The sequence below is a fragment of the Xiphophorus hellerii genome, chromosome 22, assembly GCF_003331165.1.
Source record: "Xiphophorus hellerii strain 12219 chromosome 22, Xiphophorus_hellerii-4.1, whole genome shotgun sequence".
Classification (NCBI taxonomy): Eukaryota; Metazoa; Chordata; class Actinopteri; order Cyprinodontiformes; family Poeciliidae; genus Xiphophorus; species Xiphophorus hellerii.
Genome location: NC_045693.1, coordinates 11,369,027 through 11,384,681, shown reverse-complemented (window position 1 = coordinate 11,384,681; position 15,655 = coordinate 11,369,027). Strand labels below are relative to the sequence as shown.

Genomic DNA, 15,655 nt, shown 5'->3' with positions numbered 1-15,655 from the left:
CATCATGAAACTAATTTTATTACAGACTGGGGTAAATTGATGTCCAGTCATTACAAAATATGATATTCCCACTTAACAAGTGGGAATATCATATTTTCACACAGGGTCATGGTGGCTGGGATATAGTTTATTACCCTGTATAAATTAACATCATATGAAAGCTGCATTTTGTTTTTACGCAATTTATCTCTATATGATACCAAAAAATTTGTTTTCATAACAAAAAAATGGCAAAACAGAAAAATTCTGTCAGAGAGACAAATAAAACAAACTAGATTACACAACAAATGCCACTGTCACTGTATTTACTGGGTTTATTTTTTACATAGTGTGAACGCTGTAACACCTGGCTGCAAATCGTCTGATGAGATTCTGGTGAAGAACGCACAAAATCTTCTTCAGACTGTTCTGAGAGGGGTTCACGCTGCAGAAACAGCCTGCATCACGGTCAATATAACACCACACATCGACACAGTCACACTAATATATAATATTGCTCAGGTCTTTTAGGAACCCAAATAATCAGATGTTATAAAATTAAACTGTTAAACGTGAACATAAATAATTCCCATCACATTTTTGTAACTAATTGTCCCTTAGATTTGTTTTTTTCTTTCTTACACAAAATGATCTTCAAATATTTTCCTAGATTGTCTGTGCAGCCTTAAGCCAACTGCAGATGAGCAGCAGTGTACTTTTTTAAAATGCAGTTGATTTATTGTTGCTGCTGTTTATAGATTTTTTCTTTCTACTTTGCCATTAGCAGTTTTTTTTTTATTTGTTTCCACTCTTTACCACTCACTGGACTATTACATTCATTATTTGTTTTTTCCCCATTTGTGTTCAATTATGTTTTATATATTCAGTCATGTTGGTGTTGCAAATAAAATTCAACAATAAGTGCTTTACAGAAGCCAAGAAAAAGACAGAGTTAAAAACAAACTTAAAATAAAAAAAACACTATCTTAACCATACTTGTGTGTACAGTTTCCCCATAACTGTCTGTCAACAAAATTAACATAAGTTAAAAAAAACGAACAAAATCAAAACAGATATAAACATAAACAACAAAACATCCAGATATATTATAACTAATAAATTCCAACATTTATTAAGTAAATAATTTAATAAGTAAATAATATTTAATTGACATGAATCTTGATTTACTTGATTATGATTCCATTGTAAACTTTTCATCACTGCTTTTAGATAACTGCAATTATTACATGATGGGTTTTTTTCATTGGTTCTCAGCTTCTGAGTTTTTTTTTTTTTTCCGTTGTTCCAGGGTTTGAAGCAGCCGGAACCAAACTCAGATGGTGCAGAAGCAACAGCCTTGTGCTTCCAGTGGAAGAAAAACTTGGAAATCTATCGAGCCCAGCAGACGACTAACCCAGAAACCGATGATCTTGGTTTAAGAAAAACATCATCACACACTTTAGCTCCCAGTCTCGCCCCTCAGGTTAATGTAAGAACCACCTTCAAGTAAACAGCTTTGTACTTTCAAAACAACTAGACGTAATGTGGTCAAATTATAATCTTTAAAAAAAAAAAAAAACAATTAGAGGATAAACTCTTTTCTTTCCCGTAAAACGATCTTGAAATTTAAAGAAGCAATGAAATTTCTGTTTATTTCTCAGATAAAGACTCCAAGAATAATTTAGGATCTTCTAAAGATGACAAGAATAACAAGAGTTAGCTATTAAGGTAATCAATGATTATACTTGATCACACCAAGATTTACTTTATTGTCTATTGTTTTAATAAGGTTAAAAGAAACATAAGTGATAAGACACTATTTGCAAAAAGGATAAGAGGGAAAGCTCAAAGATAGCATATTGCACATTAAAAATACAAATGGTAAATAAAAAAAATGATCAAAGATTTATTGTTCTAACCCTTTTGGATGCCATATAAACATATTTTTGAGATTTTGAAACGCCAGTCGCCTCATATGAGATTTTGACTAGATCTGAAAGAATATTTTGGAGAAAAACTGCTGTTTTTGTATATCACAAACAGCACTTTCTGCTTGTAAAATAAACACAAAATTTTATTTACAATATATTACTAAAGAAGAAGGTCAATGAAAGTGTCCCATATTAAAATTTAACTAATATGTCAAACTGTACATGTAGGACAAGAACAGACATAAAAGCTACAATGTGACTTTGTTTCACTCCTTTATTCAATATATTCATAATAAAACCACTTAAACGATGAGTATGTGTAGTTAAAACCAAAAAGCTGGTGTCACCATACGAATAGGAATAAAAATCTGTTTATACATGAAGCACTCAGTAAAACACACTGTACACATAATATAAAATGCACATTTACAATGAAAAATGAGAGAAAATAAAAAAGGGAACATTTCACTTTTTATGAAAACAAAAAGCAGCACACGTTACTGAGAAAAGCTGCTACAGAAATGCCTCATTCTATAAAATTCTCACTTTATGAATACAGGCTGAAATACAGTGCTCTACAAACGCCAAACAGAGATAGAAACTGCGATAAGGGCCACATTTGTTACATATATACATTTATTTGTAATGCCTTTCAGATAATATTTCTGTACAGAAAATACAGGGAAAAATGTTTTCATCCATTTTTCATTTTGTTTATCATTTTTAGGACATAAAATAAACATTTACCTGCTACCTCCAAGCTGGTCAGTGTTTTTCTTTTGTAAAATGGCACATGTACAGTGGATTAAAGAGTGAGTGTAATCCATGAAATGATACACATTTTGTCACCTTATAACCACTGGGATTACAGACCAACACAAAGCAGTGTATAACTAAAAGTGACAGAGAAATGAAACACCATTTAACAAAAATCTAATTCACAAGTGTGGCATGTATTTGCGTTCAGCCCCTTTGCTTGATTAATCCAAATATTAATCAGATAATCCAACATGTAAAAGCTCAGAAAGGACTGAGCTTTTACATGTTGATGTTAGAAGTATGTTGTTTTAGCTGCAGATTAATCCTTTGCACTGATTTATTGATTACCAGAATAATCAATTACAAAAAATAACATGACATAAATGTGTTAGAATGGCCCAGTCAAAGTTCAAAGCAAAGTAATGACAACATACAGTCTTCATTCAATCTAACTGCTTTACAGTGAAGAATGGGCAACATTCTCAGTCTCTAGATGTACAAAGATGTCAGTCATACACCAAACAACTGGAAATGAGTTCCTGGCTCATAGGTGCTGAATACAAACACACCATTCCAACTTTTAGAACAATCTACATTTTTCCCCACATAGAATCCCAATAATAAGTTTGTAACGTGACAAAATGCGTAAAAGATACAAATACATTTGCAAGGCCCTGCAAGTCAAATTGAGATTCCAATGTCTGATATAAACAGCAAAAAGAAGAAACTATAGCAAGCTCAGCTAAAATGACGCAGTGCAAACATTTCAGCAAAGCACATTAACTGTACAGAAATCTTAAAAAGTGTAGCAGCATGGAAATAAATCTGAAATGCAATTTCATTATACATATGATGAAAGAACTCTCTTGATTTTCTAAAAAGGTCAAGTCATTGACAAATTAAAAGCTAATCTCTGGTTCTGGTAAAAAATGTAAATATAAAAGTAAGGACACATAATTAGCTCTCAGTGGAAAGGAATAAATACTGTCATAGTAGTGAGTACACTCAAAATAGTCTGTCTGCATGAAGAGAATCAAAAACAACACCTCAACTTTTCCCATACTCCTGCTTTCATGTGAAGCTGTGATAACCTGTACATGATTATTTACAGAAATAAATAGAGCCATGTATTGCTAAATAAAGATAAGTGATAATGTTTTACAAAACTTAAAGCTGCAGTATGTAATTTTTATAATATATATATATTTTTACATATTTGTTGAAACTATCACTATGTCGTGACAGTATGTCAGATAATTTATGGAAAAAATCTAGCTCCTCTGCCATCTCCAGGTACTCCCAGTGCTAACTAGAAACAACCAATCAGAGCCAGGAGGAGGGTTTGTCAATCACCCTCAGTGTGTTGCTGCTCATCCTCCTTCTCTCAGGCTTGTTACCATAGGCATTGATGATGGCGGATAAATGGTTTTCCCGTAACAGTAAGTTGTCTTTCCGCCAGTACCACATTGAGCAGCGAGTACATGAAGATGATGGACAGCACTAAGACCCTCCTCCTGGCTCTGATTGGTTGTTTTTGGTTGGAGGGGTGCATTTTTTCAGACAGAAAAGAGCAGCTCAGGAAGGAGGTGGAGGAGATTGAACTTTTCACAGATTATCTGTCTCAAACTGTCACAACATGGTGACAGTTTTAACAAATATGTAAAAAAAACATTTTTATAAACATTACATCCTGCAGCTTTACTTGTTGCTTTAAATTTCCACGCTGAAGAATCTACTGACAGAAAGGAGAAGCAGTGGGATCAAAAGTCTTGAACACGTCTTTCAGTGTCCTGTCGTCCGTCTCATCTGAATCTTTCTGCTCTGCTTCTTCTTCCATAACTTCTTCCTCTTCCTTGTCCTTGTCCATATTCCCCTCCTGGTCCTTGTTGACTTCTGTCTCTTCCTGCGGTCCTGCAGTCCCTTGTCCTCCTTGTTTAGCCTGCCTGGGATCGACGTACTGTGGCCGGATCAGCCCGGCCAGCGTTGGGATGGGGAGGTTATGAACCGCTGGGGGTTTGACTGGTGAGGCAGGCGGAGCTCCGTTGGAGGAAGTAGCAGGAGGAATCTGTTGGGAGGCGACCTCTGTGCTTTTTACCTCCTCAAACGAGCCACTTCGCTGGGTTGGTGACAGAGATGGCGCCAGAGAGTTCTCCGTTTTCGATGACTGTTTCAAAATTCCTGGTTTTTTAGGAGGATCGAGCGGCTCCCTGCGAGACGGGTCGGTTTGAGAGCGGGGGTCGTACAAGCTGATGCCCCCGAGGATCGTGGTGGGACTCTCCAGCCCTCCGTCAGACGATGCCAACCGGGGGGCATACGGCGGCAGTTTCTCAGGGTCCGGCTTGCCTTGGATAGCTGGGGGAGATGAGTTGGCGCCGGCCTTCTGGAGTCTGGGATCCACCAGTCCTCCCGCTGAGGGGGGTTCCTTCTGACCAAGCACCTTGGAGTCCAGACTCCCTCTCCGCTTGATTCTGGGGTCCAGAGATTTCTGTTGCCGCGGATCTACAGGCCTCTCCGTGGAGGATCGAGTCTCCAGGGATCCGCCGGGGATCCGGCTCAAACGTTCCTTTAAACGGGCGGCCGCTAGTCTGGGGTCGGACAGCGGCGGGCTGGAGACTATCGAATGGTCGGGCTGGTTGGTTCTGTTCATCTGAGCGTCGGCGATCAGCGGGGGGAGCGGCAGGTTGATGGAGTGCTCCTGTTTGGGGACAAGTGATGGGATGAGGTCCTCCGGCGCCCACACCACGGTCTGAGCAAAGGCGGGGCGCTGGAGCAGAATGTCGACCCGAATGTGACTGAACTGCTTTAGCTGACAGCGAGGGTCCCGCAGCACCATGCCAGGGCTGGCCTCCAGAGGGATAAGTACCGCTCTGTCCTTCAGTTCCCGCTCTCCCTCCTCATCCTCCTCTCCTGTTGGAGTCTTTTGAGGAGCAGGATGACTCTGCTGACGGCCAAGATCGCCGGGTCTCGTCTTCCTGGGATCCCTGGGGAGTCTTGGATCCGCTGCTCCATCCAGCTCCTTACTGGGATCCTGGAGTCGGTGTCTAGGGTCGATCTTGACCCTGGGGTCGCTGGGTGGGGCTCGTTCCTTCATGAGCCTGGGGTCGCCCAGAGCTGGGGTGGTCGACGCAACATGGAGGGGCTTGGACTGACTCTGCTGCATTTCATTCTGCTTCTTCAGAGATTTCAAGATGGAGGAGACACAAGAGGCCCCATCCTCATCATCGCTTGAGTACCAGTTTGTTGTTTCATCTGCAGAAAATAATGTCATAAACAAAAAACCTGCCATTTTACATTCCATCACAATAAAAACAACTGTTTTTGTTCATTAATTCATTTTATATTGTATGGGACAGACAAGCAAAAACTAGTACTTAAATGTGAAGCGGAAATAAAAATTATACTTGGTACTGAATGTTCTTCAATTACTGTAATAACTAATAAGTCAAAATGGAAGATGATGTGATTTGATGTTATTTACCATCAGTACATCGTCCAGTCAGCAAATAAACACATCCCCTCACCTCTGTTGTCATTCTTATCAGGTTGTCCATCTGCTCTTTGTGGCTCTTTGCTCTGGGCTTCCTGCTGCTGCTGTGTCAGGTGTAACAAGATGGCCTTCTGCACCGCTGGTGGCAAAGACTGCAGCTGTGACTCTGCACCCATCAGCTGCTGAAGGTTCTGTATGAAGGCCTGACCAGGTTCCACTACATTGTTGAAAACAATATATATATTTAGTAACAAATGAAGGGAAATAAACTGATTTAATTGCTGTTTTAAATTATTACTGACCTTCCTGCTGACCGACGGCCTGGTTTTGAAAGAAGCTGCTTAATAAATCCACTGGGTTCTGACCAAACGATGAGAAGGATAACATGTTCTGTAGCATCTGAACGTCTGGTGGGAACGGAAGCTTCTGCATATTCATCTGCTGGTTTATACTGGCTCCATGAAATGGTGGGGGCTGGCCAGAGGGGGGTGGTGGTTGCATTGGAAACCCGTGAGGGGGAAGCTTTCCTGGGGGACTCTGAGGCATCGTTGGCCCTGTGGGGAGACCCATAGGAACAGCTGATTCAGCTGCTGGTACCGGAGCCGCAGCCGCAGCAGTGTCCTCGGACCCATCCGCCTGATTCTGGGAGAAGTTGGAGCCACTGAAAGACAAAGATGATTGTTACAGTGAAGAAATGTTGTAGCTTAAAAATATTATTCAAAATTCCCATTTTGTACATTTATGTACATCCAGTTGTTTAAAAAAAAGTAATTTTTTGGAAAGTGACCCATTTCAAAAATCTTCTGAATATGACGTCACAAATCAGCAGGCTCTACCCCTCACCTAGTAACCTCAGCAAAGCCCAGCCTGTTACCTAGCAACCCTGATGGAGCTCCACCCATCACCTAGCAACCTGAGCTGAGTTCCAGCATGTTTGTTAAACTTGTTTTACTGCTGTTTGTGTTGTACAATGGCTGCTGGAAAAGACTTGTCAACCAGAAACCACCTGCTGCTTTCTTGCTGGTTGTGCAGGAGGTTCTACTTTTACTTTTCAAAGATGTACAGTTGTATAATTGTGTAAAGGAGTATAAACATTGACTTGGGGGGTGTGGCCAGCAGCACCTTATTTGGATTTAAAGTGACAAGATGCCCTAAAACTTCTCATTCTTAAAGAAGATCAAAATAGCCAGAACTGACCAGACTAAAATCATATCATTTAGGAATGAATTTGTGCAAAAAATGAAATGAACATGTTTTTTTTACAGCCACAGGCCTATCTTAACCTGTTCAAGGAAGCCTAACAGGTCACCTTTTATGTCACTTTGATTTAAGATTGTTTTGGTTACCTCAAAGCAATTTTTTGTGCCAAGTCCACAGTGGGATGAACCTTGATTTCAAACAGAGACGGAATCTTCTTTCCACCCTGACCAGATGCCCCATCTGTTGGACTGCTCTGACCCGGGGTGGGCAGCAACCCCACTCCAGGAGGGGGCTTTGGTAGTGGGGCGATACCCTGCTTTCTCAGATCTTCCAGCTCCAACTCATCCTCCCGGGCGTTCTCCTCTTCTGTGTTAATTATCTGTCACATGAATCAGAGAAAGGAAACATTAAAATCTAAGACTAGCAGCATGGAGAATGAGCTCCTAAAACATGGGTGTCCACAGTTTTAGTCACATGGGAAAAAAATTATTGGCTAAAATAAAATGGAATATAAAATTGTCGATATAAAACTTTAAAAAGGTTTTGCAGATCTTCTGTATCTAAAGAAGGGCATTTAGTTTTCAAAATGTTTTCAGAGAATTTGGTAAAAGTCACTAGATAGAAACGGTTCAAACTTTTATAAAAGCTTAGTTATAAAAAGACGAATACTTTGTGTTGTAACTAACATTTTCCATTTTCCTGGGCCATACTTTGGACACCCCTAATACAAGATGAAAGATTACCTTGTCAAGCAGCTCTTTCGTGACATCATTCAAAGCATCATGGGAAAATTTGCAGTTCTCCCCTTGATAACATTTGGCTCCTGTGTGAAAGAACTTGCAGGGGTATTCATGTGCAAACAAAAGTTAAGGAACCTAATCAGGATATTAGTTTCAGTGCGTTAAAAAAAAAACATTTTCACACTATAAACTTTCTAGTTTGTTGCAATATAGTCCCTAAACTTCAATACATATTATTGGTGCAATATTGGAATCTTATTGTGATTGGGAAAATAAATGCAAGTAATTATTCAATTTAAATTCAAAAGTATGTTACTAATCCCAAAGGGAAATTAAGTAAAATAGATTAAATAAGATAAATTGTTTCCTGAATAGTTTTACAAACATTTGGAAAAGCAGGACATGCACTTATCCAACAATTAACCCCCTTTAATCCGATTCCCCTAAATTCAGTGCAGTGCAATCAATTGCAAAAAGTCACCTAATTATCAAATAGAATCTACCTTTGTGTAATTTAATACTAATACAGATTTTTTGAGACCTTGTTATTAGAGAAACCCACACCAAGAACCACAGTAAACAAGTTAGGGATTAAAGTTACAAAGAAGTTTAAAGCATAGTTAGTTTGTAGTTATAATGTGGCAAAATGCAAGAAAGGTCAAGGGTTATGAATACTCTGCATATAAAGAGAAATAAGAACATTCAGTGAAGGATATTGTGCATGTAAATGCAGTGATCTCCTTTGCTGCAGTATCCTTGCAAGTAAAACTTACAGAGTTCCTTTTTCTTATCAGGCACAACCAGCTCATGTTCAAATTTGCACTGTTCCCCCTGTGCAAACACAAAAGACAATGTTTAAGTATCACCAGTGATCACTGTGATAAGAAGCTGGACACCCAGGCCTCTCCTTACCTTGATGCAGCGACCCTCAAGGAAGTACTTGCAGATGTATCTACCGTTGTGCTCAACCGTATGCTGACTTATGAACTCCTTGCTCATGATTGGTCGCTTCTTCTGAAAGCCAGAGGAGCTTTTTCCCTCCTGCAGCACAAAATAAATGAAAATCAAGCCTCATTTCTATAGGGGATATAGAAATGAAAACTCACACAAAATTGTATGAGTTTATTTGATACTTACTGGTCCCATGTCTTCCATTCCCTGGTCTCCTCCCCTGCCACGCCCGCGTCCTCCCCACGGTTTGCCTTTCAGTTTCTTGTTTTTCAGGAGCATCCCTCGCCCTCTTCCTGGTCCGCTCCCTCTGCCCCTTCCTCTCTGTCCGACTGAAAATACAATAAACAAATCTCTCAATATTTAGCTGAAAAACTTCAGTAATCTTCAGTAATTGGTGATAAACTTCTGAAGGAAAACATGTCCATATTTTAAACCGGTTCGTACACTGCTGTTGCTTCATCCCTCTCAAGCTTCCTCTGCTCATCTGATCCTTTGAGTAGCGCCCCTTCCCCTGATTCCCATCTTTAGATTGCTGGTACTCTGACATGTCGTCTTCATAATCCTCCTCTTCTTCATCGTAGTCATACTTATCATCGCTGTAATCGTCGCTGTATTTATCAAAATCGCTGCTCTTTTGCGGGGATGACTTCTTCAAGTTGCCATGGAGTCCCTTTGAATGCTGTTGGTTGAAACAAACAGAGTAATATCTTCTTTTAATTCTCAAAAAGCTAATGAGGCAGGTAGAAGTGGTGATAAACTCACTTGAGAGGGCTGGTTATCAGAGTCACGGCTGTAGCCTTGGCCCTTCCTGCTTTTGGGCCTTTCTGATCGGTCGTAGTCCGAGTCATAACTGTCGGAGCTAGAACTGCTGGAGGGGGAATGATGCTGAGGAGAAAAGGACAAAAGAAAACCAGATTCTGAATTAACCAGCTACCAACTAATGCAAAAATATTCAGCTGCAGCAAAGCTGTGCCTGTTTTTGATTTAGAGGATTAGAAAAGATCAACTACAACGAGTTCTAGATATAGAAATCTGATCTTATCTCTCACTGCCAATTGTCACGCAACACTGAAAAAACGAAGTCATACTAAGTATTTTGTTTAGTTTCTCGTGCAAATATCTTAATACACTTGCAATACGATAAAACTAACAAGTTACTTTTCAGCAAGATACAGGAGATTGTTTTAAGTCAATAATTCCTTAATATTAATGAAAATACTTGTTCCACTAACAGATTTTTGACAAGACATTTCTCCCATGTTATAAATGAAAGAATTGCCAGTGGAATTAGTACTTTTTAATCAATAGTCAAGAATTATTCACTTAAAAAAGTTACTTAAAAGTTACTTGTAAGTTATTTTTGTCTTATTTATAGTGTACTAAGACATTTGAACTGTAAACTAGACCAAAAATACTTAGTAAGATTTTGTGTTTCTGTAGATATCCTTCACAAGTAAGTCACCAAAGCTGTTAGTTAAAGATGCTTTTTGTTCACATAAAGTTACATTGGGGTATAAAAATGTAGTTTAGTGGAAGGAAAAGTTGTGGCAGAAAAATGTGTACAAGCAACAGCATATCTGCGGCTTCTGGGGGGGGTTACCAAACTATTACAGAAATAATTGACCTTCTTGATGATATTTACACTGTGTTATAAATTATTATGCAAATTGGATTTAAGTGTCATAAAGATTTAATTTTTTGCTGTGCTATTAAATTTATAGACAGTATTGTGTGTCAGGGCTCTTTGAAACACTATAATTAATTTCAGCTGGGTTGATTAGTTTGTCTGGTGAGCTCAATTAAAGGAAATCTACTTAAGAAGGATGTTCCACATTATTAAGCAGGCCACAGGTTTCAAGCAATATGGGAAAGAGAAAGGATCTCTCTGCTGACGAAAATCATCAGATAGTGTAGTGCCGTATGACAAGGTATGAAAACATTAAATATTTAACAAAAACTGAAGCGTTATTGTACTGTGAAGAGATTTCTGGCTGATTCAGAACAAAGATGGGTTTGTAGAGATAAAGGCATAATGAGAAAGATTTCTGTAAGACAAATGCATCGGATTAAGAGAGCAGCTGTTAAAATGCCCTTACAAAGCAGCAAACAGTTATTTGTAGCTGCTGGTGCCTCTGGAACCTCAAGGTGGAGGATTCTCCAGAGGCTTGCAGTGCATGAACCTACTATTCGGCCACCCCTAACCAGAGCTCACAAGCAGAAACGGTCGCAATGGGCCCAACTGAAGATTAATTTTCAAACAGACTTGTTCACTGATGACAGCTGTGCAACCCTGGATGGTCCAGATGGACGCAGTAGTGGATTGGTGGTGGATGGCCACCACATCCCAACACGGCTGTGACGTCAGCAAGGAGGTGGTGGAGTCATTTGTTTGGGCTGAAATCATGGGGAGAGAGCTGGTCAGCCCCTTCAGAGTCCCTGAAGGTGTGAAAATGACCTCTGCAAAGTGTATGGACTTTCAGAAAGACTTTCTGACTGATCGGCTTTTCTTTCATGGTTCAGAAAGAAAAGCCGTACCTTCCAAAATCATTTTCATGTATGACAATGCGCCATCTCATGCTGCAAGGAATACCACTGTGTCATTGGCTGCTATGGGCATAAAAGGGGAGAAACTCATGGTGTGGTCACCATCCTCCTCTGACCTCAGCCCTATTGTGAACCTTTGGAGTTTCCTCAAGCAAAAAATCTGAGGGTGGGATGCAGTTCATATCAAAACAGCAGCTCTGGGAAGGTATTCTGACATCCTGCAAAGAAATTCAAGCAAAAACTATCCACAAACTCACAAGTTCAATGGATGCAAGAATTGTGCAGGTGATGTCAAAAAAGGGTTCCTATATTAACATATTCGGTCTGTTAAGATGTTTTTGATTGAAATAGCTTTTGATTTTAGTACAATACATGTGACCACTTAATGCTGCACATTCAAAGAATGACCATCTGCAGTTCTTTATAATCCATAAAATGTTTAGAAAATCTGCTGTGCATAATAATTTGGAACAGTGCATTTTGAGTTTTTTATTTTTGAAGAAAATACTGTTCTCATGGGGAGTTTTATTCAGTAAAATTTGATTTATACTGTAATAGTTCATGACTTGAAAATTATGCTGACCATCATTTGCATTGACCATTTAAGAAAATCTGAGAAAATATCACTTGCATAATAATTTGGAACACAGTGTATTGAGATGTGATTTTTCTTGACTTACTCTTTGCCTTTCACGTTTCCTCCTTTTGGACTTCCTTTTCTCTCTGGTCTTTTTGTATCTTTTCCTTGTGTGTCTTCGTGCCTTTTCCTCTTTCTCTTTATTTTTCTCCTTTTCTTTCTCTTTTTCTTTCTTGTTGTCATCCTTTACCTCAGCAACCTCTTTGTTCTCCTCCTCAATCTCAATTCCCTCATCATCTATTTCTCCATCTTCCAGTTCACCATCCTCCCTAAGAGGAAGGAAAATTTTACATTAATGCACAGCTCAGTATCATTTTAAATAGAAATATCTATATTTTTTCCAAGTCATAAGTATAGTCAGCCTCTCATACACAAATTTGGCAGAATAAAAATTTTATATTTTAACAAATACGATTAAATAGACTCATCACTCTCAGCTGGATGAGCAATTATTTCAAATTTTACTTCACCTCTAAGATTTTGTGCACCAAAGACAGCATATGACTGTTTTATTTTTGTCTTCAAATGAACCCATCAGTAGCTGCTTTATTGAAGGTTGGACAATGTTCTACAGGTTTGCAGAGGTTAACTGATTAAAAATAACAAACAGACATATTTTAATAACTAAACTTGTGATTCACAGGAAGAAGTTATAAAAACTGCAAACTAAAGAACAATTATTAACAGCAAAATAATTGTGAATGAATATATAAAAATGTTTATTACTATTATTATTTGGGTACAGTTTTATATCAGTGTGGGACATATTCAATTTCCTTTCTGGTTTTAATGTATTTTCATAACATCTCATCTGCTTTAAAAAATATAATGCAGGTTGGAAAGGACAAAAGCAACATATTGTATGTTTAACCTCAGATTTAGATAAGTTTCCTCTCACGTGACTCCAGACTAAAAAAACAATAAAAACATCAACTTTTTTCAGCAAAAGGCACAAGTTTTGATAGCTATATAGGTATTTTGTGTTAATTTAAAAGAAAAATTAAAATAATGTGTACAAGTAACATAACCAAACTATTCAAACTAAAAAATGTTGATCCTTTAACACTTCTTTGGAAAAATGTAACAACGTCTCCAATTACAAAAAAATGTGTAAATATAGTGTAGTGTGCTCCTGAGTGTTGAACTGAGTGAAGATTATAGCAAGATTCAAAAGCAATCTAAATTGTAGCACCCTATGAGGCTGGGATGTGAATTAAAGACGGTTCAATAAAGAAATCAAATTTTAAAACAAGTGGTAGCAAAACAAGATATGTTCATCTAAGTACGTTCACCCTAAAAGCCAGCTGCAAGATGCTAAACGAAGTCTCCAAAAACCCTAAAAGTTCATCACGTGTCCTACAGTTGATGTAAAACTGTCAACAATCAGAAAGAAGCTGAAGAAGGTTGACTCATAGGTTAGGTGAGCAAGAAGAAAACTTTTGCTCTGTCTCTTAAAAAAAAAAAAAAAGACATGTAGGCCAGACTACAGCCACAGAGAAGACTGAATTAATTAACCGAATTATTCAGACACCAGAGCAGAGGACATGTTTGGAATAAACTGCAAACATCATTCAAGGAAGAGAATGTCATATCGACTGTGAAGCACAGAGCTGCAAGTGTCATGGTTTGGGGATGTTTTTGTTTCAGTAGAACCAGGCTGTCAACATACCATGAACTCTTCCTTGTATCAAAAGGATAGATTAACTCTATGATTAAATATATTATTTCAAGAATAATTGTTGCCTTTCTGTATCAAATGAAACCAATCATATTAGGTGTAATTTTTAATTTTTTGGTGTAAATACTGTGGTATTGCACTCAAGGTTATCCTACTGTAACAATCTCATAGGGTCATGCCTAAATCTAAAGTAAATATTGACATTCTTATTTAAATAATAAGCATATCTCTTAGTAATTTAATTTTATAGCTCATTGATACTTCAGTAATTAAGTAACTAGAACCTGCAATAAATCTTCTGAGCTGATAACTTTTAGTCAAACTTAGTGTCTGCAAATTAATTGTAAATTATTTTGCATCCCATTTTTGATAGACTAAATTGGCACAAACTCGCACCCAAAGGTAAGCATTTTCCGCTAGACTTTATCATATGCACATGGTTAGTTCCTTGCTCAAAGTTTTTAAAACAATTCAAAGTTTGCAAAAAAAAAAAAAAATAGAATTAACAGTAAGAGTATAAAGGCCTGGACATTGAAGAAACAAATGTCAACCTTGCATGAACCGTTTTTGACCAGTTCTACCAGGTGGCCGACAGGGGGAGTGTGTCAGCACGATGGGCGTGGCAATTACGTCATTAGTTATTTGCATAATACCCTGCAGATGGCAACAACAGCTCTATGAATCCCAGCAGCATAACAACAGGACGATGAGGTCTGCCACCTCGCATGGAAATGATAATGAATCATCGGCACATGATAAAAAAAATATAGGCCGCTTGCACAGATATGCACCAAAAAGACATGCAAAAACAAAATTTAGAGGGGGAGGAACCTTGGAAATGTCTGCAATAAACAGCAATACAAGCATGTAGACTCACAGCACTGAATCGCACAGATGAGCGTATTAAGAATTGCATTAAGAATATTACTCGACCTTTCATCCCCTGCAAGCTCAGAGTCTGTCATGTTTTTGTCAAGAACAGGGGCTGGGGGACTGGAAACAAGGCTCACAGAAGCCATTTGGAGAGAGAGTAAGAGAGAAAGAAAAAATAATAAAAATAACGGATCTGCTTCTCCTTCTCCCCCGGTAACAAGAGTGAATTATAACACGGTCACTCAAAGGAGACGGTTGGTTTGTGAGAGATGCTGGAAGATTTCAGACTGGAAAAGACTCACGGTGTTACATGTCTCGACAGAGACAGTAAACAGACACTCTCCTCTTTCATTTTCAGTGGCGTTTTAACCCTGTGAGCACAGCTCGACACCCCGCTTTGCTAATGTCCCGTCGGTTGACAGCTGCCACGGTGAAAATAGAGGAGACGGAGGGAGAAACAGACAGGAATGTAAACCATGTTCGCTGGTTTCTGCATCCTCACAGGCTTTCTCAACAAGGGATATCATCACAAAATGGCTTCTAAGTTATGCTGCACATTCCTCGACAATGACTCCTCCGCCCATTTATAGGTGGGGCCCATCTACCTAACTTGGGAACAGCAACTCTCGTTCAGCAATTGGTTAAAAATGGCACGGGTAGAGAAATCGGCTTTTGTGATTGGCTCGTAGAAATGTCACTCAATTTCAACATGTTCTCTGCAAAATCACCATCAGTGTTTCCATCGCAGCTGTTTATTGCTTTAGCTGTTAGTTTTATACATTTAAAAAACCCCATTGAATGTGTAAAACTCCTAACGATGTTTTATTTACTTATCGCCTTATTGGCAACACCATATGTCTCCGCTTGTCCGTGTCG

At 38.6% G+C, this 15,655-nt stretch overlaps 1 protein-coding gene across 2 annotated transcripts; it reads right to left on the bottom strand.

The window, feature by feature from the left end:
* Positions 1-2,166: 2,166 nt before the first annotated feature.
* On the bottom strand, positions 2,167-15,345 carry zc3h6 (zinc finger CCCH-type containing 6). Of its 2 annotated transcripts, none has more exons than XM_032553618.1 (12): positions 15,082-15,345; positions 12,272-12,497; positions 9,810-9,932; positions 9,492-9,726; positions 9,234-9,376; positions 9,009-9,137; positions 8,813-8,927; positions 8,100-8,209; positions 7,503-7,735; positions 6,459-6,817; positions 6,191-6,373; positions 2,167-5,918 (listed from the first exon to the last, which is right to left on the bottom strand). In XM_032553618.1, exons 1-12 carry the CDS (start codon positions 15,129-15,131, stop codon positions 4,402-4,404), a joined length of 3,423 nt encoding a protein of 1,140 aa, XP_032409509.1. In that variant the 5' UTR covers positions 15,132-15,345; the 3' UTR covers positions 2,167-4,401. The 2 variants fall into 2 exon arrangements, with proteins under 2 accessions (XP_032409509.1, XP_032409508.1); XM_032553617.1 differs by having other exon boundaries at positions 14,840-15,199.
* Positions 15,346-15,655: the final 310 nt, after the last annotated feature.